This window comes from Gallus gallus, chromosome 4 (genome assembly GCF_016699485.2).
Source record: "Gallus gallus isolate bGalGal1 chromosome 4, bGalGal1.mat.broiler.GRCg7b, whole genome shotgun sequence".
Classification (NCBI taxonomy): domain Eukaryota; kingdom Metazoa; phylum Chordata; class Aves; order Galliformes; family Phasianidae; genus Gallus; species Gallus gallus.
The window spans coordinates 15,750,338-15,776,316 of NC_052535.1; the positions used below are offsets into that span (position 1 = coordinate 15,750,338).

At 39.6% G+C, this 25,979-nt stretch overlaps 1 protein-coding gene across 4 annotated transcripts in view; it reads right to left on the minus strand.

Moving 5' to 3' along the window:
- Positions 1-25,979, minus strand: part of GRIA3 (glutamate ionotropic receptor AMPA type subunit 3) — a 141,809-nt gene that overhangs the window by 49,714 nt on the left and 66,116 nt on the right. For all 4 annotated transcript variants that reach the window (NM_001112799.2, NM_205215.3, XM_040698747.2 and 1 more), the window contains exons 4-7: positions 24,882-25,069; positions 6,714-6,767; positions 5,036-5,197; positions 1,981-2,148 (exon numbers count right to left, since the gene is read on the minus strand). In NM_001112799.2, the coding sequence (NP_001106270.2) occupies positions 1,981-2,148; positions 5,036-5,197; positions 6,714-6,767; positions 24,882-25,069 (572 nt within the window). The remainder of the gene's footprint in view (positions 1-1,980; positions 2,149-5,035; positions 5,198-6,713; positions 6,768-24,881; positions 25,070-25,979) is intronic.

Below are 25,979 nucleotides of genomic sequence, written 5' to 3' on the forward strand. Positions count from 1 at the left end.
AAAATTCCTTTGGCCCCAAATTATCCAGTGAGAATGACATATAAGTAGTGTGATTTTTTTTTTTGTTAGTTAGTGGATTTGAACCCTTTTAGCAGCTCATGTTTGCAAGGGTCTGGAAGAACATGTGAGCTTTTCCTGTCTCCAGAAAGCTAGAGAAGTGCACCAGGCTTTGAAAGCCAAATGTGTCCCAAAGAGGTTTTATCAACTGTGGACTGAGCATTTGTAGAGTAGTTGACATATAATTTGCCGCCAGATGTGAGCTGTTGTGCCTGCTTTTGGCACTTGCTAGAAGCTGTCTGACTACCCTAGCACAGGGTATGTCTCAGCAGAGCTTGTTAGGTCTGGTTCATCCTGAGCTGCATTGAGATGTGAGCATTGTGCATTTGACACCTTTTGACTTCAAATTTAATTTGTTTCTATCTTTGGTGGGAAAACTCAGCACTTCTCAATATCTGGCTGCAGAGAGGCAGGAAGACTCACCAGGACTCAGAACATGTCTGGTAACAGTGTGCAGAGGCAATCACAAATTAGGTGACTATTTATAACTACCCAGATCTGCTCAGGTAAACTGTCTGTCACTTATCTGATGCCTAAGATTAGGAATACAGACATGCAGAGCTTTCGAGGCTGTAGGGAAGCAGTCAGGTAATGCCTATCTCCCTTTTGCCAGCAGGACAACTGTAGTGTGACACTACATCTTTTGCTGGCATAAGGATACTTCTGGGAGGTCTTGAAAAAATATTGTTGAGTTGCTGTTACGAAGCAGAGAGGAGAAATTGTTATTTTTTCCTGATGAAATATTTTTCTGAGCAGAGGAGGAGACTGATGAATGGAGTGGGGTCCAAGAGGCAGTGCTTCTGTGGGATGATCTTGGGTAGTGGTTGCAGAAGATGACATGAACCTCACTTACAACGTGTTGAAAGTTTGACATCTAATTTCGTGCCAGTCGTGATTTGGGCTTTGTATATCTTGTGATTGACTTTTTTTTTAAATATATTCTTCTACGTGAGGTAGTGTCGTATTGCAGTGTTCATGTTCTTTCTCAATATTAATGCTTTATATCTCATTCAAAGAGGTTCTATGTTTCACTTACAATAAAGTTCAAATAGAGAATACAAATTCTTTCACTATTATGAAGATTAAGTTTAGTTAACACCTCTTCAAATGAGGGCAATGCTACATTAGTTAAGGTGCAGGTAGTGCATTTGTTAGGGTGTGACCTAATGGCATAAGAATAGCTCTGAGAATGTGAGATTGAACTCTCTCTCTCCTTAAAAGAATGAGGGGGAGAATGAACTTTCTGATATAATCTTCACTTTGGCGAGAAAAAAGCCATCAGTAAACTAGGAGGTCTGACCCAGGATTTGTTTTTACCTAACAGGGGCTTAGTTCTGATCTCAACTCACTTCAGTTTCATGCCTAAATTCTTACAGTTGCTTAGTTATCTGACTATTTTTACAGTTACTTGAGCCAGATCAAAAGCACACTCTCTTCTCGTCTCATACGTCTACAAAAAAAATTACATATGTGTCTTCAAGCTAATAAATATATGCGTCCCTGCATGATGTACAGTACACATGCTGAAGACCCAGTCTGGTTTTGCTCATCATCTTTGCAGCCTGAGCTTGACTTTAGAAACCCCCAGTACATGGCAAACTGGCTCATGCTTGCTCCCACAGGAGGCAGAAGGTCTTGGAAAAGTCAGCCTATAGATGCTCTGGGGTTGCGCTGGTCCAACAGGGATGTGACTTTAGCCAGCTCTTTGAGAACTAACTAGTTACGGCTTGCTTGCTACCGAACACATCCTAGCTACCCTTTGGAGTTTGTCATAATGTTTGGGTTTTCTATTTTTGTTTTGTCCTGAGAAGCAGCTGCTATTCATGTGAGTGCAGAAACTGTATATGGAGTAGTTCTGCCCCAGTAGAATTGCTGCTGTTGTGAAATATACACATCCAATAGCCACAGTATGTTTGCCCTTACCATTTTCAGCGCTCTTTCTATATCAATTCCTTGGCTCCATGGTACTGCAGGGTTGGCCAGGCAGTCCCCAGCACTACCTCTCCTGGAGACATCCACACGTTGCCTTCGGAGGTAACGGAAAGCCTCTGCTATGACTAGGACTGCATCATGGGTCAGGGCAGATGTATACTAAAATTGATGCAAATAAAACATGATGACAGACTGCAACCTTAGAATCACCCTTGGTTTATCATCAGGTCTTGTCCTTCTATCTTTAATATAGTCTTATCAGAATCACGCTCACAAGCCCTTGTACTTGCTCTCTGTCTCTCTTGCCACAGATGCTTTTTTTTTTTTAAACAATTCCATTTATTTCAAGTAAAAAATTAAAATAAATAATAAGAATAAATCATAACAATAAATTTAAATAAATAATAATAATAAGGATTAAAATCATAGAACAAGTTTATAGTTGCATAAAGTGTATGTTCAACTGGAAGCTTGTTCATCTAAATGATGTCACTACAAAAATTGGCAATTCCATGCGGGCCCCTGCTGCTACTGACAGCAAGAGCTCATATTTGTTTCTTTCTTGAAGTATTTTTTTTTCTTTACAACAAGATTGCCAGGATGGTTTTGAATTGAAGTTAACATAAATCATTTCTGTTTGGACCGTAGTTCTGATTAGGTAGCATCTGTGACCGGGGATAGATCAGTTAACATTTTTAGTAGACAGCTATACAAGCTAGCAATCATAAAACACGCGTAAAGCATTACATCTCCTTGGTAATTGCCCATCTGCCTTCTCTCACACCACTGTAAATCTGAGGAAGGTGATAAGCTTTGTGTAGCAACAAGTCCTCAACAAAACCCCGGGAGTCCTTAATGAATTGTTCATGCTGCTGTCAACTTTGTCCATTGCTTGATGCATGTATCTGGTGACATCTCCCAGTGCTATAAATTCAGTATCACATACAAAAATATCTTTTTTTTTTTTTTTAACATCTCTGGCATGTTCCTGTGCTTCTCTGAAAGTTCTTCCTTCCTAGAATGGAAGGAAGGTTCTGTACATAACATTGCTGCTTTTCACTCAGTCTGCACACCTGTAATTTAGGAGTCTGTGCAATTTAGGGGAGACCATTTCAACATGTGCACACTGGGAGCAATTGAATGTGCTCAGTATAGAAGAACAGATTTCAAATCCCTTGTAACTAAGTGACCCTTTGTAGTTCCACTATTTTGTATGAGAATAGAGAGGCATGTTCTGTAGGGCAGAACAGCATGATTGGTTGTCTGTATTTGTTAGAAATGTGTATCATCTTATTGCAAGTTTGATATAAAGCCTTAGGAAGTCTGCACAGAACAAGGCATGCCTGCATGTGCAAATTAAGATGAGCATATTTGATAAAAAGGAGTGTAAAGGTAGCATTGTGAAGGTTATACAGCACTCTCTCTTACTGAGTTTTAAATGACAGCAGTTTATAAACTTTCATTAGGTGTGTGTGGTGCTCCTGCTCTGACTGTGCCAAGGTACAGGCATTTTTTGATCCTGCCCACTTTTGCCTGTTCCTGTAATCTTGCAATACTCACTCTCTCCTCTTAACTGACTTGTTAGTTAACAAAGATTATATCACATTCCACGGAACAATATAGGATCTGGTACTAATTTTATCAGACATTTGTTCTTGTGTTAAAAAAAATAGATTTGTAATAGCTGTCCAATCTAGGACTACATAGAATTTACAGTGGTAATTTTTTCAGCACAACGCGTCAATTGTCAGTAACCTTAATGCAATCCCTTCCAAGTCATGCCAAGAGAGCTATCTAATTTTCTACTTTATTTGAATTCTGCTTATAAATGCATGAGCACGCAGAAAGAAAAAAAAGAGAGGGAAGAGAAAGGCTGATAAAATATGGAATAAATTAAACATCAGGGCTTTAATCTCTAGGCAATTTTATTTCCTAATCAAAAATATTGTACATCAATTTTTAAGTATGCTTTTTGTCTGATTGACAAATACTGCGCACATTTCTATAATGAGCGGTACATTTGTGGAAAGGTAATACATTCTCTGTGTTTGTACGATACACTTAAGATTATTTTTTAAGGATAGAGAATAATTTTTCCCTCAAGGTAAATTGCTTTCAAGTGGAACAAATCTTCCCAGGTTAACTTCCTATCTTTCAGAGCTTTTAAGGTTAGTACAACACTTATCTTCACTTCTGCCTCACTCTTAGGAAGCTTTAGAAAGCGGAAGTAGTTTGTAATCAACAGGGAACAGCACACCAAGCCAAGCCCTGTTTGCCTTTCCTTGCCTCCTCTGAAATGCCAGCATAGCCCTGGGATGGCATGCGATAATTTTCCTTCTCCAAAGAAATCACATGATCTCAGGGATGGAAGAGACCGCAGTGAAGTGCCCAGTCCAGTCCTTTCTTCTGAATTAGGGCCACTCTGAACAGACTGTCCCTGGTACGTTGTTAAACCCACTGCATTTAAACACACTATGAAAGAAGCCCCTTTATCTCCCAACGTACATATTACTGTACTTAGCATCACTTATGGTTTTTTTTCTGTTTATTACAAGTCATCTTGAATGCAAATTCAGCTGAGTGCTTCCTGTCCCCATCCGAGCACACATTTGATTTGTGTCTATATGTGATTAGAGAACTAAACTCTGCCAAGACATGGGTGAAGGCAGTCACACTCAACTGTCTGAAGTTGTTTGGTGATCAGAACTATCCTGGAATGGTTGGGGTGCAGCTCAGCCTGTATGCCACCAGTCTCCAGGCATGCAATGGGACCTACCAAGGTGTAGAAGGGGTGTTGCCACCTTTTAAAGATGTTAAGGTATTTTAACAGTTTGGGCTTCGCCAGGCCATCTTTCTTGGTGGCTGGACTAGAGAGCAGTTTCTAGCATCATTTACCTTACAGTATGATGTATCTCTGGAAAATAGCTGATTATTTTATTTCTTATACAAATACTCTATGTACTGGAAGACTAATACTATTGTTAATTAACAAATAATTGTTTAAAAGTAACTCATTCAATCTCCATTGTCAGAATAAAATAAATACCTTTAATGGTGAGTTTTTGGCTTCCGGGAATTCTCTTTCATCGAGCCTCACCCAGCGTTGTAGAAACTGCTGAACCATTGGGTTTTCATTATTAACTATCTGGAATCCAGTAACATTGGCACCTCCATGCATCACCCTCTCCAGCACAATGTCTGTGAAACCCTGGGAAGACATGCAAAAAACAAAAATTGTTGCCATCTAAAGCACCTTTTCTTTGTCTTGGTTTTACCTGCTAGAAGCTTGGCACAAAAGAAACCACTGAATTTCGTTCTTGTTAGCTGAAAACATTCTACCATGGAGACCATTACTATCACAATAGCAGTTGGGACTGTGATAACAGAATTTGTAAATGTCTTAAGGTTTAGACCTTTGCAATGGAAACCTGCTCTGTCATGTTGCCACAGTGTCACACGTAATATCCACTGGTCAGAAAGAAAACAGCAGGGAAGCCTGAAACACATCTTCCTATTCTTCTTGTCATGGTGCAAATCTGTCCAACATCTCACTTCCATGTGAAGAACAAAGTGTGCAAATCTTCAGTGTTGGGAACAGAAAGCCACTGAAGAGCCATGCTGTTCTGTGGAGGCGAGGCACGCACCTCCTGGCTAGGCAGCCGTCAGTCAGAGCACCGCTTAACATTTTGCTTTCAAACATAATCGTAGGATTCTCTCCCACTCTCTTGTTATTTATACCTGTGGCAGTAAATTGGTGTCTTTTTGATTAGTGTGACTTGATTGCAGTCATGTTTACCTGAATGCCAGTGCTTACACATGCTAAAAGGCAACTCAGAGTAAGAACTCATGTATTTCTATGCACACTCTACAGTTTAATCAGTCAGATCACGACTGATCCTTATAAAGCAAAATGGCATATTTTAAAGTCATACAGTACTCATATTAAATAAGGGTATTTTTAAATTTGTCTTTTTCTGTTTTAATCCGATCAAAACATGAATACGGAGAACATTCTGCTAAGTGGGATTGCTAACTTCAAAGTGTGATCTTTGGGAGAACATTGTTCTGCTCAGAGCAGACACAGAAACCAAAACTAGATTCTGCAAGGATCAACTACAATATGACACTTATTTTAAGCAACTCTAGTGGATTCAGTTTCCAAGTCATCACATACACCCCTGAAAGCCAATTTTAGATTCCAGAGGTAGTCCTGGTACAGATAGAAATGTCTTGTTTTATCCTGGTAGGTCAGTACACATGCTGTCACCAACCCACACTCTCACTCTGTAATAAAAACGAATGGCTGAACAGTCTGGCCATTTCACTTGGTGGAAATATTGCTTTAATTTGCAGCTTTTCATCACTTATTTTATACATAAATATCCTACAATTATTTTTCCTAGAGTGCTAAATTTCAAATATGTTACATAGAAGATTATGGTTACCAAGTGTCTTATTTATGAAGACACAAATTAGTGGAAAACACATAATTAAATCATTATTTTAAAATTACTAGAGGATATTAGCTGCTTAGATAAAACGCAGACCATAATTGACTACAAATGACTATAACCTACCAGTTCCAGTATTTACTGAAGTCATTTCTCATAATCCAAGAACTCACTCAGGCATTTTCTCTGCTGCTGATTAAAGTTGACACAACCTGAACAGAATATATTACCCTCTCAACCTTAGCTATACTTGTAATGAATAGAAGTTCTTACCAGGTTTGCTAGCATGTAGTGATAGCCTCTAGAATGTTTGCCAAGGATTACAACCTGTGTGAAGAAAAAAATTACATGTTACTTAGTGTAAGAAATGGGATGATTCTCAGCCAGTAGAAAATGGGCCAGAGAATGAACATTTTTGTAATCTTTTATGCCCAATCCATGGGGAGCATGAATATTACACACCTGTGACTCTACAGAAATGATGCAGTCATACTCATTTTTAAAACACATGGGCACTGCACCAAGCATAGTGACCCACAGGGCTGAGTAGTCTCCTAGTGGAGATGACCTTACTTGGCAATCTCACCCTTGTGACCATAGTGTTCCCCTGCTGACCATACTCATTTTAGCTATCACCTCAATAATTTCTGCTCTGCAATGAGGTAGCAAAACATCTACCTACCTAGTAAACTTATTGTTTGTGGGGTGTATGAGAAGCATAGGAGACAGCCCAGGCTTTCATTCTGCTTACTGAACTGTGCTGGCACAGGGGGCTCTGATGGCACTCATTGTACAAGGGGTTTCTTGCCATGAGAGCCCTGACCAAACCTTGTCATATTTGAATGCTTAATTTCTTAGTTATATATAGTGACCTTCACTGTCTTTTGACAGAGTTCAAAAGGACTGAAAAAGTGTCACTTCCAGTGTATCTAAATGGAGATATTTGACCTTACATGTTTAGTCAAAATTTGTACTAAATACAATGCGGCACTTCCACTAAAACAACATCTCCTGACCTTCCTGACCCCAGCTGGCTATCTCTGAGTTCGAATGGAGCCATTAAATGGAACAGTAAAGAGACAAAAAAGCAGCAGGCTGAACTGAGAAGTTGGACTCTGCAAAGATGAAGAGGACAAGCCAGGGCAGCGTTGGCTGGCAACTGAGTTCTGCCATCCTGTGTGCTCCTGTTGTCACTCCAGTAATACCATACTTCTGTAGAAAGGAGAGAAAAAACTCCCCATGTTGAAGCAGCTGGCTGATGGACAGCTCCTGTGCAAATCATGCCACTGCACTTAGCACCATTCCCCTGCCTTCAGGCTATAGCCTCAGTAACGTCCATCTCATTCCATCTAGTTCCATCTAGGTCAGGGGGGGAAATGTCCAGCAGAAAGAATTTACTTAATAATTGTGGTGATAACGTGTGTTTCAGGACAGAAACCAACTCACTCATACTTTTCTATTGAAAGCTAAAAACAGCAAACCTAGCTCTGACTATCCACCACAACTGTATCACAGACCAAACAGCAGGTGAAGAGGTCAGGCAATGCTTTTTGATGGACCACTTATGTCCTTGCTAAAGTGAGATGACATTTGAGTCACTGACTTTAGATACACAGAGGAGCCTCTTAAGGTTCTTGATTAAATTATTAAGTTCCCAATTGTCTCTTTGGGTTGCCTGGTCCTTAATAGATGTCATTTCTTTCAAATTCACATTTAATTCTGTAGGAATTTGCATACTTCCAGCAGTCTGAAAATAAATTGCTGTTCTGGTCCTCTTGAGAACTGTATGTACACTCTGTTGGTAGGAAGCATCTGCTTTCTTACACTCACACTTGTTTTCTATGGAAATGTGCAGGCTTCCTTCAGATCATCTGGCGTGTGCGCTATTTGCATAATGAATTCTCTGTGTGTTTAAATTTCACCTTAATGGCAGCGCTTTCCTTTTAAAAGGTTAGAGACAAAGAGCTTAACAACAATGTGCTTTGCCATTTTAACCTTAATAAAAAATAAGAAAGCTTTTACAGATCTATCCAGAAATGTGTTTATTTAAGAGAAAATACCATGACAGATGAAGTCAGGGGCTGTAAGGAAAACATTCATGGAGCTGCTACAGGCATCTGGAGAAATACTGCACATAGGAAATGTAGGACTCATTAGCATAGATCAGACTCAACTTCCATCTCCTCTGTTGTCACGTCTCCAAAATGTCCAGAATTAACTCTGTTTAGTTCCTTAGAAAGGTCCAACACAGTACAGTCATGATTTAATTTGTAAAGCGTCTTTGAAAGACGACCTGTTACTATTTCTATTCATACAATCAACCACGTTAGTTCATAATTATTTAACTGGATCTTAACAATGCTTTTAAAACTCACTACACATGCTATCCTAAATCTTAAAGAGGGCGATTCTCCTCCCCCCTTGCTTTCCACCCCTACCAACTTCCCAGCGTCTTGCAGGAGCTGCTGGATTAGCGAGCCTAGCAGAAACAATCACAGACATCAGTGTTAGTCCTCTGGGAGTGCAGGGATGGACAAAGCTTTTCTATGAAGAAAGAAAACAGGAGTATAACCAATAAATCTCATCAACTGCTTAGATATTGTGAAGCTTATAGAGGAAGTGAGATATTGAATAGTGGTGGTGAATAGAAAGCCAGGATTACGGGACAAGGATTTCACAGAGCTACATGTCTTTGGTATGTTTCACTTCCAAGACTTAATATTGCTTTCACTTTGACTGAAAGAAAAGCTTACAGGTTTTTACACTGAACAAAGGAGAAGGAAAAAAAAGACTGGAAAGTATCATTAATAATTCAGACATCTGATCACAAACAATTCTTGTTGTGTAGATAAAAAGAATGTAATGTTGGGTTTGATACGAAGCCAAAAAAAGTTTGTATTTTTAATTAACTCTTTGGATCTTTCAGATTAATTAACAGAAAATCCAGAGAGAACATAATTAAAATGTACCTCATGTTACAACAAAAGTCACAGACTGCTGGCATCCTGGAAGTACGGGCCTATATGCCAGATTTGAGAAATTAAATCAGCATTGCCAATTTCAGTTTTTCATTTGCCTGGGGAAGTAATTTTTTGAATGAAAGCATAAGAACATATTGCTTTTCACTGCATCAGCCATCATGATAACAAATAGGCAACTAAATTTTTTTGCCTTAGCTTTTAAGTTCTTACAATTTTAGAAGGGTCTTAGGGCTCAAAAGAAGTGGAGAAGTGAAAGAATAGTGCAGGTTTCAGAGGTGGGACTGAGCAGTCATATTTTCTCTTTTAAAAAAATATCATTGGTTTGTCTTTGACTCATGGATGTAGGAAATCACAAACAGCTGAGGTTGTCCGGGCCTCTGGAGATTGTCTCTTCCAACCCCCTGGCTCAAACCAGGACAGCTAGAGCATGCTGCTCAGGATGTGTCACATTTTGCATGTCCCTGAAGACAGAGATTCCACAATCCCTGTGGGCTACTTGTTCCAGTGTCTGACTACCCTCGCAGTAAAAATGATTTTTCTTATGTTTAAACAGGATTTCCTGCATTGCAGACTGTGTCCTTGTCTAGTCACTGGGCACCACTGAGACTCAACCTCACTGAGACTGTCCAAAAAGTGTCTAGCTCTTCTTCAGTCCTCCCCATCAGGTACTTATACACATTATTAAGATATACTCTGAGCTTTCTCTTTTCCGGGTAACACAACTCCACTTCTCTCAGCCTCTCCTTGAGTGCCACATGCTTCAGTCCCTGAATTATCTTATGGGCCCTCCACTGGACTTGCTCTAGTGTGTATCTGTCTAGGAAGCCCAAAACAGTACACAGTACTTCAGATGCAGTCTCACCAGGCCTGAGCAAAAGGGAAGGATGACTTCTGTTGATCTGCTAGCAAAGCTCCTCCTGTGCAGCCCAGAGAGATGCTGTTCATCTTTGCTGTGACACTGCAGTGATGGTGGCGTTCAATTTGTCTGACCGGGCCACTACACACTTCTCTGCAGAACTGCTTTCCAGGCAGGAAGCCTCTACTCAGTCTGTACTGATGCATGATATTAGCCTTCCTATCAAACAATCCTTCCAATTCTGTAATAACTGTAAACTTATTGAGAATGCCCTTTGTCCATCATTTAGATAATTAATAAAAAGTTTAAACAGTATTGGTTCCTGGGGTAACCCGCTAGCAACTAGCATCCAGCTGGACTTGGTGCTGCTGATTACAACCCTCTAAGGCCAGCAATTCAGTTTTCAGACCATCTTTATCTCCACTTATCTAGCCAACAATTTATCTGCCTGTATGTGCGCTATGTGTCAAAAACCTTACTAAAGTCAACATAAACAACATCGACTGGTCTCTCCTCATCCAACATGACAGTTATCTCACTGCAAAAAGCTATCAGGCTACTCGAGCACTTTGCAAGTTCATGCTGACTACTGCTGATCACATCCTTATTCTTCAGGTGACTGGAAATGATTTCCAGGATTAATTTCTCCATTACTTTTCTGGAGGCTAAGATAGGACTGACTGGCCTGAAGTTCCCCAGTTCCTCCTTATTTCTCTTCCTGATGATAGGAGTGAAATTTTCTTTCTTCTTTCAATCCTCATGATCCTTTCTCAGTCACTACTACCTTTCAAGATGGTGGAGTTGCAATGAGCCATTTCCTTAGGAACTTGTGGACACACCCATCAGGTCCCATATGACTAACTTGCATAAATGTTCCCTGACTTGATACTCTACTGAGGTAAGTCTTCATTGCTCCAACCTTCGCCGCTGGCCTCTGGAACCTGGGATTCCTGAAGGCAAATCTCACCAGTAAAGATTGAGGTGAAGAAAGCGCTTCTAGACTTGATCAGTTTTAGTGTAGCAACTCTACACTAAAACATACCAAATCAGAAAAGGCCTAGAACTGCTCCTGCAGTGTTGTCTCCATGGGTACCTGAGTAGCAGGTGTCATTGAAAAGTACATGCTAAGAGGATATGCTTGTGTTTTTACATAGAGTAGATGTCATGGCTTTGGCAGTGCTGTAAGGAAAACTAATAAGAGCTCATCTTCCCTTCACTTGAATTGATCCGGTCAGTTCAGTCTTTTTAATCAAGGTTTTTTATCTCTCCTTATTTAGAAACAAAAAAAAAAAAAAAAGAAAGAAAATAAATTAGATCACAAAAGTACACACTACCTCATCTCCAGCTCAAAACCCTGGTAGTTTATGAGTTTATTAGATCTTTCAATAAAATACAATACTGATGCTGACTGGCAGTATTGTCACAAAGAAGGTCTAAAGATTTTTCCTGTGCTTTTCATTCCTGACAAGTTACAGAAATATGCCACTTAAATGGAATGACAGGGAGAGATCTGACCTGCTGTAATGCGTCTTTCCATTTCTACCATCTCTGTGAACAAAGAGGTAAGTTAAATCCAGAGCTCTTCTTTCCTAGGTTTTAAAAAGGCAGCGAGAAAAATGAGATTTTCTATAAGCTCAGAGTCAAAAAGGAGTTTTGTTCTTCTTTGCTGAAGTTATTTATACATTAATTTGGGTCCCGCTTTTGCAAAAAGCCCATGATTAACTTCAAGCGTATCAGCATATCTTCTGATTTTTAAGTCTACTTTTACTTTACTGAAGACAGGAAAGCTTAGCTAGCTCCATATGAACAGCAATGTTCCAGTATGCCTTGCTTTCAAAATACAGCTATGACATCTTTGCCTTCAAAGCAGTGCGTGAATGCCAGCAGTGATGGCACAATTCTTTCTTCTCAGCAGCAAACAAGCCAAAATGCTTTGTGTTAAAAAAATGGACACATCTAAAAAATTCCAACAGCATCATCAGGATTGGCTCGATGTTGATTGTTCTTTGTGGGAACAGCATGGGTAACAGGCCCTTGCTATCTCAAGCATGGCATGAACTGTCTTGCAATCTTAAATTGCTACGGAGCACTGCCTTCTCTTCTGGTTAACACATCAGGTATTTTCTAGCTTGCAACCCTATTGATAGCAACATTTTACATCTGAGGATGGAGTTACATAAAGCTTATCTGAGATATGTGCAGCTCCTACTTGATATTGGAATAAACAATTGAGAAGTCATGGCAGCACCCCACTGGACTAAAGGCACTGGCTAATTTGGTCTTCGAGACGCAGTTTGGAAAGGAAAGGAGCAGAATATCAGTGTGACACTCCAATTAGTTCAATAAAAGGGAAAGCCTTCAGAAGTTCTTATCATGAGAACTGCCCATATGGGATTGCAGCTATCGTACATTGGTTCTCAAAGGAGGGTGCACTGTTAATAGCAACATAATTATTGTGGGCAGTGTTGTCATGTGGGCAAAGGCAAAAGATCTGGTGCAACAGCATTTGACAGGCATACACAATCTTTCCTCATTGTCTTTACTTTGCACAGGTCGCCTCTTGTCATGTCAATTTTCCAGACTAGTGTAGGATAAATTGGAGAACAGAAGAGGATTTTCTTCACATAACCAGATGGCAAAGTAAAGATAAGATCCCTTGCAACCTCAGCAGATACATTTACTGCCAGTCTACAGTGCCTTCTCCCTTGTTTTACCATTCACACACAAGCTCCTGCACAAAGAAAGAGTTCCCTTTGAGGATTCTAAGCACAAAACAAGGCAAGGTCTTCCCTGAGAAAAAGTATAAAAAATATCATGTTTACATCTTTTTGATGTTTATCGCACCAATAGCACCAGCACCAACATACGAAGTTCCAAAGGAACTGCTGTGGCAAAAGAAGCATCACAGCTAGCACTGGTCTTCTCACAGCCAGACAGATAATACTTATCCTGGCCTTAATTCCACTGAAATAAAGCCATTTCCACCTAGGGTACAAATGACTTTCCTTGTACAAAGGGTCAAAACCTCATAATGATAATCACAGTGCAAACCTAGTGAAGGTGATTTATTTCTTCACTTAATATTAATGGGATAAGAATCTGGCCGCTAGGGATTGTGAGGCTGTAAAACATGCAGTAAACAATGATTTCATTTATATGGAGAATGAGTACTATATTAAATTTGAGCTAAATTTTAAATGAAGATTGTATTAAATATTAAGATGAAGATTCTACACACGTATTGTTTGTTGCAGATAAAATAATAGCATATATGATTGAGACTAACTTATGCACCATTTCAGGGGCTTCATGTTCTTTGGGGAATGTCACAAATCCATAGACAGTCTAGATTACTGAGCTTTGTATTTTTGTGCAGTGTAGAGATCTAAGAGTTTTACTTGTGTGCGGTTGATATCTTTTACATTTGTAACCACACCTCAAAACCATAATCCTATCTTTCTCTATAGCACATATAGTAAGTATGGGTTTACAAAACATTCGTCAAACACCTTTCAGCCCTTCCGCAATGTATCTGTCATGGGGAATAATCTCCTGGAAGACAGGAGTCTCCTAGTAGAAAGGACAAAAATATGCATGGTAAAAGCAAGGATCTGAGATGTATTTGAAGCATTTCATTAATTTTTTTTCCTTCTTTGGTCCCCTTCTATGTGTTTCTCTTCCTCGTATTTCTAGTTGATGTTAATCACCCCAAGAGTGAAATTTACTTCTAGGCCATCTCCGTATAGATGATGGTCATACATGTTAGTCCTTGAAAAGCAAGGCAACATCCGAAACCACACTGTACTTCCTTCTCTCTCCAGAAAGCTCCACTTTCTTTTCCCACATCTAATTTGATGTTTGCTGACTGAAGACTGCAGACCGTGTAGTAGAATATCCTTTTAGATAATGCATTAAAGATAACATGAGAAATTACAGAGGCAAAACATTACAAACTGCAACATAGGTTCTGTGGGCATGATATTTTCTCCTATTTTTTTTAATTGTGATAATAAGGTTTTCTGTAAATTTTCTGTATCCTGAAATAATTTTCCTAGATTCATTTTCCTTGATGTGACTTAACAGTATTATGAGAGTAACTAATCTGATGGCACAATTATTGTTAAAAGACATACAGTTCTGTGAAAGCATCCTACTCTGGTTTCTCTTCACTGAGATGAAGTTTTATGATCACTAGTAACTGACATTCATAATCACAGTTGTTTACTCCGTAAGCTGAGTAACATTAATTACATAAACTTTTCTTTCTGTCAGAATTTTTTCTTTGTTTAGACAGATGAGAACAGTGTTCTATCTCTCAGGACTGCATCTCTCTTTGCAAGTCACACCCTCCATACCCTAACCCTCACAACATCATCAGTCAAGACTTAAGCTACCATTCATCACTTAAAGCTATTCCACTAAAACCAAGATCAGATACAGAGGCATATTACAATCACAAAGAAAATTCTTTGTAGTATATGAAAAGGATTGCCAAAATGGCCAAGAGACCTCTGCCTTTTATGTTGCCAAGATCTTCCCAAGAAGAGCTACTTGTTCTTACTGACAGCTTCCCTGAAGAGATCTGTGAGTTGTAGAATTTTTGAATTAGCAAATTCTTTGGCTTTTTGCGTGAGATTAATAAAGCAAAAATCAAGCTATGTTATGGAGGAAGTTTTGGAGTCACGTGCAAGAAAAGTAAATCGATTAAATATGTTAATCTGCATCAGTGATTTCCACACACTGATCATTTTAGGAAGGAGTCCATATTTTAATTGTCTGCATAGTGCTAGTATATTCTCTGATAAAGATCTCACTTTGAAAAATATTCAAAAATGAACTGATTTCACAGAGATTCCTGTATATTCTCATGTTGGTATTTTCACAGAGTCTTCAGGTCTCACAGGAAACTAACCAAAAATTAATGAGTACAGGAAATTTCAAGAAGCGTTTTGTCTTGAGTGCCATAACTGACTTAATTCAGTACAAGTAAGCAGGCAGTGGTACTCTACTTATCAGTTGGGTCTTCTATATCTACTGGTTCAGTATTCTGTCTTTCTCCCACTTAGCTATAACCTCTCAGGTCAGACACTACCTGAAGGTCAGCAACTGTGATGTCAGGGGATTTCTCTGCTCTGATACATTTTTGGTGTGGTGTTGGACAACTACCTGGTCTGAGGCATTTCAAGGGACTCTTGCCATCAAATTTCAAACATCTTTTTAAACACAGTGATGCTTTTCGATGCCTTCTTTGGAATTCTAAAATTCTTGATAACACTGTACTTCAAACTTTTTTGAAGAGTGTGATGGTGACTTACAGTATATCTTCTGAGAAACTCCCCTCAAAGCTTGAATGACGTGTTTTGAAGACAATTAATTTGATTGGAGTATCCTGGACTCTGCAGAGTCTACTGACAGGAAATGTACAAAGATCTTTATCATATTCTGTGTTTTTACTGCTTCTGACTAATTCTGAAGTACTCAATTTCTTTGCATTTTACCCTGTTGAGGATGACTGTCACTCATCAGTCAAGGCTCTGGAAATGGATCCTGTGCTGTGCAAGTTCACCATCTCTGAGAAGTTTTGCTAACTTGAGAACAAATATGTAGTGTTGCTATCTCTATTTTGATACCCTAGTCAGCCCATAGGAATAGGAGCTTCTGTTAACTTCCCTGGTGGGTAAACTTCTTGGTAACCATCACATGCTTTGCACTGACACACAAACATCTTTACAAAAGACATCAGTGCTTCTTGGCTCAGGAAAGTCAAGCAAATGAGTGTACATGGCTGTACTACTACAGTTGATTGGCTCTCTCTAGCAACATTCATGGCTAAAGTTTCAGATTTCCTTCAGCCTGCGATGCCCAGCTTTTATCCTAACAAAAGACAGGCCCATCATGACAGCCCTCTTGCCTGTTGTCAGTTATGGATCCTTTCATTGCAGCGCAAGTCCATATCACAAGTATCAAATTGAGCACCATCAAAACTGACTTCCAGACCAGCCTCCATTACTAAGTTTCTCAACCTCTACAGTCACTTTCACAAGGACTACTAACAACAGCAGTCATACATTTACTCAGAAGTTTCCAAACCTTCTGCTGGAATCAAATGTTTCACCCCAGCCATCTGGTGTGAAGACATACCCACATTGCTAACAAGCAGCTCTTTAGTGAGCTTCAGCACCTCATCCCTTTGACGGAGGAGATGATATCTAATTGTGCCTTCTCCCTTTCAAAATGGTCAACCTGTGTGCTGGAATTTCTTAAGAGTACACTCTTGCAGTCACAGACAGAGATAAATGAGGTTCATTTCTTCTCATAACCCACAGAATAAATGATACTCCATAACCCTTAATTTTTATCAACATGATAGGATGCATATATGTTGGAGGAAGAGAGGAAGAGATTAGGTAAACTGAGGAACAGTTATTTTAAAAACACATAATTTTTCCTTCCATACCTCCATTCAGCATGTCAGGGTAAAATCCCAGTGTTAGTTCCTGGAATTGAACAGAAGTCCTTGGAAACAGAATTCTGTTTATATAAACTATTATTGTATGTCAGGATCACTTCAACTATTATTGGGATATAACCCAGAAGTGTCGCAGTAATTCAGTCCCAATGCTCACAGGAAAATCTTTTGCAGGGGAAGCTGTGCTGCAGAGCACAGCACTTCAAGCAGACTGAAAAACACTGAATAGCAGCCAATCTTTTTTTACTTTTGAGCATTTCCTTTCCTCTTTAAATGTCCTATGAAATTAAGGGAAAAGAAATCAGTGCAACCTTCTCTAGGAAAGACAAGGTTACTTTTTTTACTTTTTACTGTAAATGGAATTCTACTGTGACTAGAATTGCATTCAATTTCTCTTTTCAATGCTTTGAAGGAGTTTGAAAGGTTTATTCTGCTTCACTATAAGCAGCACTCGGCAATATTCCCCATATAACTTGGTGCATAAATCATGAACCAAAAGAGATTATGAAGAGTTAATTTATTTTTACTACATTTAATCTATGCAGCAGGGGAAGCCTTTTAACTCATATGAGGTAATAAAGTTGCAGTAATATTTTTCTGTTCTGATTCTTTACGTGCATTTTCCCAGTATAAAATATACTCAAGGTGTTTTTAAGGCTCTGTGTATATTGCACATTATTTTATTCAATTCATACTCCAGAGGATTGAGTTTCCAGTAGTACATACTCCATTATTGCTACACATGAACATCCATGGTCTCAAACAAATAAATATAATATAGTAACATGAACTTTTTAAAGCCCATGCACACTAATTTCCTGTAAAACAGCTTTGCTTTTTTTCACCTTACTGGTTGAGCACTGCGGCATGTTGATGTTTCAGGCTTAGCTGACGATTTCTAGGGCCTGAGTCTTTACAAATTTACCCCAGGGTAGCCCTGGAAGCTTTAATCTATTCCGAACAGGCCAAAGGAATTGCACTGGTGTGAAGCTGGGATAAGAGAAAGGAATCACATGTGGATATGTAATTACTAATAGCAAGTGATTTGCACTGGGATGATACTTTGCTGTATCAGGGTTAATACAAATCCAGTTGTAGTTGGCAATGAATGCATCACAGTTGTGGATGACACCTAGGGGCCTCATATTTAGCCACATCCCCGTTAGACTGCAGCTATTGGTTGCTTGTCTCACCCTGAAAATTAGAACTGCAGCATTTCAGTGTGCTATGAAGTGCGTTTGGGTACATCTTGGTACACGAGGAGCCCTGAGAAGCACCACTGGTTCTCTTCCCCAGATAACAGTGATTCATATCTCACTGAAGCCATTAATCCCGGTTTAGTCAGCTATGAAAAAAAGACATAAGTTCTTGCGTGCCTTTTCTTTTACTGCGTTAGGACTTCTTCTCTTGTAAATGAACTTAGAAGAGACCAGAACCATCACACTGCCTCTCGTGATGTACAACGCCTGTTTGCACAGTGGTATTGTGCTATTACTATTCATTTTGATAGCGTGTTTCCTTCCTCTCCCCGCAGTTGGTTCATCTGGGTTGTTGCCAAGATGGTTGCCTTGGAAACTAATTAAGTAAAGCCTTTGGTTAGAAGCAGAGTTTCAAGCATTAAACTATTTGAGAGACAGATGCAGAAATTAAGGTAATGTCTGCGAAGATGAAAGGGCTTATCCTTTATATGGAGAAGAAAGAACTACATTAAATGCTAGAACTGAAATAAGGCAATTTCTATACAACACTGATTTTTAAAACCTGGAAAAGATGTGTGACCAGGGATTTTAAAATCAGACATTGGCTAAGAAGAGGTGGAAGAAGATTCCCAGAGCTGTGAGGGATAGGGACATGGACAGACACAGCAGGACAAAAATCTGAGGAGATCACACGTTGAGTGACTTGCAGCCAGCAGTCCCTTCTCCCCCAGGTATTCTCTACCTTTAAAAGATTTCTTCCAAATCTTGTTTCTAAAAAGTACCAGCAAAGCTAGTGAAAGACCAAATCCTGTCCCCACAGTCCAAATACTGCATGGAAGCACCCATGTGTACATTTGCTTTCAAAGAACATCAAATGTGGCAATGAGAGGCTATCACAAAACGGCCCTCAGGCTCGACCTTTCTGCTGAGGCTGCCAGTGAGGGTAACAATTAATGCCAGTGCAGGAGCAGCTCGCATGATGTGGACGCGGGCTAAATAATGAGTGAGATGCTCAAAGGGCTTTGTGAGGGCAAACGCAAATGCACAAATTCTGTGTGCTGAAGCTGCAGAAAAAGGCAAACTGTGCAGCAAAATGTGCCTTCACAGCTATCTATTAGCTGAAATTCAAAGCAAAGACAGTCTCTCTATGAGTAGAATGGTATCAATTTAAATATTGTCTCCAGGATAATGTTCAGGATAATGATTGACTCTCAACCCGCAGCAGTGTAACTGAGAAAGGATTCTGAATCACTGTACATTTAATGGCAATGCAGAGGTTGCCATATAAATATCTCTGTAACTGCATAACAGCATACTGCAGATGTTGTGGTAAAGATATGAAAATACCAAAAGCAGATGCATGTACGTGCACTGGTGTGCACGTTTATATCCCATGAATTATCACAAACATAAAATGAGTAATTGCTTCTGTGGCAGGAAAATAAAAACTCTAACGGTGACTTCAGGTTCATATGTCTCTGGCATAAGAAATCAGATTTGCTTGGCAGAGGTCCTTTCCATAAGGCAGCATGTACATTTATGGAAGGACACTTTGCATTAATTTTTATTATTACTGATCAGATACATTTAAAACTGTTCTTTAATGCTTTTTGAACATTTTCAAAATTTGTGTGCCATTACCTCAGTCTGTGGGATGACTAATACTCAAACTGTTGAATTCCTGTCATTTGGAATCTGCCTTGCCTTGTGAAGTCTGGGTGATGGCTTTGGAGAGCCATTCCTATTTACAAACTAGAAATTCTATCCCCTGGTACGTGTGCAATGTGCCACATGTGGGGCAGATTAACCCAATATGTTGCTTCTCTCTGCTTTAGCAATCCATCTCTAGCTCTTTATTGGTTTTATAGCTGAGAGCAGTAGGCCCTTTAGGCAGATACAGCTGTCAGTTCTGACGCATGCCCATTTTTTACTTACCTTTTGCTAGCTACAGTCCTGAGGGTAACTGACTCAAGTAGTTCCCCTTTCCTCCCCACAAACCCAAACAAACCTGAAACCTGGATGTGAGGGGAAAGAAGTGACCTGTCATTCTGCTTGAGATCCTGATTTCAATAATACTCATGGGCATCTAATGAAGGAATGCCCTAAATATTAAGTTTCTAGTTCACTGGAAATATAAAAATGAACTGTACCACTTTCTGAGTGACGTTACACAACACCGTACTGACTGGATGCTCTCTCCTTCAAGTGTCCCATTGTGTTTATAGGCAGTTATTGTTGCTATTTTTGACGACTATTGGTGCAACCCAAGGCTGTGTTTTTGCATTTATTTTTCTGACAAATGGCAAAGCTGTTTTGCAGCGAGCCCATTCCTTTATGATCTGAGCAGCTATGCAGAGGGAGAAAAACTTGGAGATAGTCTTAATCTCAAACATTCATACTCAAATGTCAAGTCGCAGTCAGTGCCAGCATGGGACAGAGTTCAGTCAATCAGATTACCCTTCTTAATCCTATGGATGCTTTACTTCAAGTCATCTTTGACAGTTTGACTATCATCGTAAAATTTTGGGGACTGCATTCTCTGCTATAATATTACTTCTGCTTTGTGTGATGCCTCCACTCAGTAAAGAGATTACCTTGGTACCTAACCTATACGGCTATGCTTGGAGATAGTACCCTTTTGATAAAAGCACACGGTCCCTGGAATAATTGGGTCTTTTGTAAAGTTTCACCATTTTGATCCCAAATGGAGTTTCTTCCTCCTTATTTTCCCTCAGGAGCTTTACTTCTAAATGGACACAAAGCCACTCTAGTCTGAAATATGGTCTGTTATCTTGGGAATAAGAAAAACATATTTCTTAACTCAAAAACATGCCTCTAAATACACGGTCGAATAGGCTGAAGCTTACTGTTAGTTCTCAGAAGAAAATGTTCAGTTTATAAGAACAAAATTTTATATCTATCTGTGAAGGAATAAGAGAATATTTTAGCATCAAGGGAAAAGAAGTGTGGGGAGCTTATGAATTTTGCATGACATAAGTGTTGCTATCCATATGCTTGAGAGGCCACTAGATGATTAAATTGGATATAGCTTTGTCGTGCAAGAAGTGATATGGATCCACATGGTTACAGAACTATAGGGCAAATGAAGAAACAAATGGTAACCAGGAGAATGACTATTGATCTCTGTGCTTCCTTTTAGTCCACAGGTAAGGAGACAGAACTAGAGGTGATCTGGGCATGGCATCCACCTTTAGGACACAATACAGAGCCACAAAAGGATTCTCTGGGATGGTGAATGAAACTGGATGTGCTACACAGGAAAAGCTCGCACAAAACAGGTTACCCAGAAAGAGTACAAACTGAGGTGTCCTCTTTCTCTTCCTTTACATTCACACACCAGGAGAAAACCTTTCATGGGTACCAGACAGCCCTGAGGATAGAAATACCTCATATGACAGGCATCAGAACTTAGAAACATTTGGACATACAGATGTGCCAGACTTGAAAGGTACATGGAATATTGAAGGTCACTGTCTCACATATCTGTATGTTACTGGAGGAAGGCACAAAATATTCCAGTAGGACCTGAAGTCTCTGAAGAAAATCCTCAGGTAGGTAATTGGCTTTAGGTAAGCCTACACCTTAGGAAGAGAGGTGCATCCTGGTTTGAACTGATTGAAAAAAACATCAAAGGAAGAGAACTGCACACACTGACCAGCCTGACTCTCGAGAAGAGGTCAGTCTTCTTTAATCTGAGCACTAACACAAAGCCACAATTTGTGGTTTCTGGAGCAGAGAACTGACAAGCTTGCTGAACAGCCTGGTCAGGTGCCCGAAAGTCTGAAACTCAGAACGTGCATAGATTGTTTAGTGGTTTACGGTCCATTTATTTCTGCTATGATTTGTATTCTTAAATAAGACTTATTTCCAGATCTCAAATCTAGGTTCTGTGACAAGTGCTGTCCTTGACAGATTGAAATGGCAGTCGCCACACCTCTGTGGTGACTGCAGACAGCACTTTCCCTAGGGGCAGGCACTGCTTCTGGGGGGGCTGAGGGGGGGCAGCCTTGAGGATGGGCCCCTGAGGAGTCCAGAGAAAGAAGGATGGAAAGGGTACTGGTGCTGAGGCAGCCTATGGCAACAACTGTTGGAAGTTTGTCCTTCAGAACTGTGCCATCACAGGCAGGGAGCCTTGATGGCCTTCCCTTTTCTATACCTGCAGTGATGTAGTCAGCATGGAGATGCTATTGCCTTGTAGCTGAGCAGCCCCTCTAGACTTCACACATAGCACTGATTTGACTTTCTAAACTGCAATCAAACACAGATTTGAAATATGCAAATCCAGAGTTATCTTTCCCCTCAATGGTATGCTATCAGCAAACACAGTTGGCTATAACGAAGACAACTCACCATTCCCTTGAGCAAACTGGATGGCTGGATTTAATACTGCATGTATTTGTGAAATTTTTTAGCAACTTTATGAGAAGATAACAAGGAAAGCAGATGAGATGGAAGGAAATGCCTAAAACCAATAGTTATTCAGCTGACAATCTGGGGACCTGCATTACTGACTTTCCCTGCAGAAACTTAATCACTGCTCTTGAATTCCAGATTAAAAAACAAACACAAAACTCTGGAAAATGTTGCCAGAAAATATTTTTAGCATACGAGGCACCAGCTTGGGATATGCTTGGACAATTTTTTGTCAAGTGAACAGTCCTGCTGAAATAAATGGGAAAATATTCCTATGAAAGTGTTGCAAAACTGGAATCCACTTGTTGGACTTTTAATGAGACAGGTTTAGTACCAGAGTATTTGTCTCAGTAGCTACATTTGGTTTGCCTTACAACTTTTTGTTTCCTAAACAAAAATTTGTAAATCCATTTTTGATACTGCAAATTCAAACAATTTTGCTCACGAGTACCTTAAATGAAATTAAGGGAAAATAATCATATTGTATTATTATAGGACAACATACGCGTTATAGCATTTGTATGTGAAAATGTCCGATATGCTTGGTTGCAAAGCAATGGGCTAACTGTATTCAACTGCTTGCCTAAAGCTGATTGAGTTACAAAATCCAACTGGAAGGAAATTTTTAGATCTTTTAGAAATATTTCAGATTATTTTGGATAAAGATTTCATGAAAAGTAAGTTCAGAAGATGGACAGTGAGTATAACAGAGAAAAGCCTCATTTAACAGTACGGGGATGGGCTATGTGCAAACTAAAGACAAGAGAAAGGCTATAACTATGCCAAAGTGTGAGCAAACTACTGTAGAGTTCAGGGATACCTGATGGCCCCAGTACCAATTCTTTAGTTACACAGATGCTAATGACATGAATAAAAAGTGGAATCAAACATTTAGTAAAATTCTAATTTCTTTGTCTTTCAGCTTCAAATGGCTGCAGAAGAAACGTTTGCCAGTTGTTCTGCTAGATTGCTTGGTATATGGCTTTCGCGCTTGGCTTTAAAATGGTTTGAATATTTTTCTCTCACTTGCACATTATAATAAAAAGAGTGAATAAAATGTAAACGGACTTAGAAAGATCAAACAAAAGGCCTATTCTCCAGCTGAGAGTGGGCCCAAAGTGTTATTAATGTTGTCTTTGGTGTTCTCCTGAACCACTGTCAGAAGATTGGGCTGTAGGCTTTTGCAAGAATATAAGCAAAAGAAAGAAAATAAAAGTAAAGTTTCTTACAGTTTATGAACTTCCCCAAAGAGAACAGTCACCATATTGACTAAAAATTACAGTGTAGAATGCAATGCTACGTATTAGTATTACAATCATTTTGCAGTAGAGTTATGGATCAGCATGGCCTTGTGCTATGTTCTTGAGACAAAGCTCCCTTCTCTGCCTGTTGCTGTCTATCACCAGCATCTCTGGGACCAGTGGCAGTGATTCAGTCCCCACACACCAGCCCTCCGCTGTACCTCAGGGCTGGACTGGAACTGAACATGCTGGGAAGAAACTCGGTGAATATACCTTTTGCATTTTCTAGGATCTGTTTATAGCAGTGAGGTCAGCTTGCTACTAGTTTACAAGACAACATTTCTAAAAGAATGCTAATGCTTCATGACATTTAAATTTTATTTTTGATCAATTCTGTATCATAAATCCCCAGTTAAATTTATGAGGTGGTCATAATCAGAGGGTTTTTCAGTCTTAATATAAATGAATTTCTACAGGCCAGTGATAGATAGCCACATAAATTAGGTCCTGTACCAACCCTGGCTTTGCGGCAAGCCCAGGCAGAGTGACCCTCTCTGTTTCTGCTTCCCATGATGTGTATCTGTTCTATACCTCTTCAAGCACGTTGCGCAGAGAGGGATGCAGGCATTTTGGATTGCAACCTGGCACGTCTGTGGGTGTGGCCATTCCCATGGGGCAAGGCAAACAACGAGAAGGCTGGGCTATAGCAAACTAGTGACTCAAAACTGGGCCCTCATCAGAAAAGGTAAATTCTATCACCTGCAATTTAGGCTTGTCAAAAGCACCAGCTGTGCAGAGGGAAGGGATAAACGTCCCCAAAAGCACTAATGAACAGTTCGGACTACCAGTTGAATTTTATATTAGCAATATTTGCATTTGAGAATTGTTTAACTGGCCTTTTATTTCCTGTCTCATGTTCCACTTAACAAACTACACCTGCCTGGCACTCCCTACAAGAAGTCCTGACAGTAGAAATGCTGCTCTCGTAGATGAGGCTTCAGGATCTTAACCTATTTAAAAATAATACATTATTAACATTTGGAAAAAATATCACTGAGACATTTCCTGGTAGCTTACGTGTAAGTACTGCCAACAACTGTGGACATCAGTGAGGAATTTTAACTTTACGAGGTAACTGGCCAGTCATTGGGACTCAAACCTCAATGAACATTCAATTAATTTCTAGAAATGGACAGTTCTGGAAACATTAACAAAATGTATCATTGAGAAACCACAGTTCCTGAAAACTTCAAAAACATACCTGTTCCAAAATGGTGTTTATTCTGTCTACTTCACAGTCAATTAAGTATCTTTTTTCTTGTCGCCTGTCCATTTCCTCTATAATTCTTCTGAATTCTTGAACATCCTTTATGCTTCCTACAGATCTGGCTGTCACTTGCCAGTTGTTTTGAACTGCTGCTTCCATAATTGCCTGGAGAATGGAAAATCCTGTAGCAGAAGAGATAATGCAGCCATTTAAAATCAGAACAAAAGTAAAAACTATTTTGGATGTTTGATATAGGGTTTGCAAAAAATATATCATCTGAAGGGACACAGACTAGCTAATAACCTGGAATTGCTTCATTACTTGAGAGAGCAACAGCGTAAGGACCAGTTTCTTATTTCTGCTATGCCACTGCCAAAGTCACTGACTTCAGCAGAACTGTTCAGCAGTATATGACTGTGAGGCGCATCAGAATCTGTCCAATATATCATATTATGACCCTCTCAGGGATGTTTATAGTCGCGCTGGGGTTGATGCCAGCTGAGAATAGGAGCCTGCAGCCATTACTTGGGCAAAAGTCCATCAGTTTGAAGAGCCGGACAGAAGGGGTAATTTGCCTGTGCAGACTGCAGCAATGGGTCATTAACTGGCAAAGGTCCAAGCACTGCACAAGAATGCCAATTAAAGCATTGTACCAGCTACTGGAGCCCTGAACCATGAGACAATATTTTACTGACATTCACTTTGACTTCAAAAAATGTTTTTTAAATACAGAGTGTAGCAGCATTAACTACACTTTCAATGCCTCTGTTGAGGTAATAGCAACTCATTCAGCAGCCGAAACAGCAGAGAGAAGCAGCATGGACCAACCAAAGACTGCACTGTGGGAAGTTATACAAGCAAACGACATTTCATTTCTTGGGAACAGCTGTGCCTGGGCTGCAGGAAGAACTCAAATCCCCAGGTGAAAGATGGTGCAACTGGGTATGGCAACTTCCTTCAAGTCATGCTATGTATGTCACTGGACATAGATTTGCATCCCTTTATTTTTGTTTGTATCTGAGAATTTGGTGAATTGTCTGTTTTGATTCAGGAAATTCAAATTTTTGCATTGTTCTAGTTCTTTCCAAACTG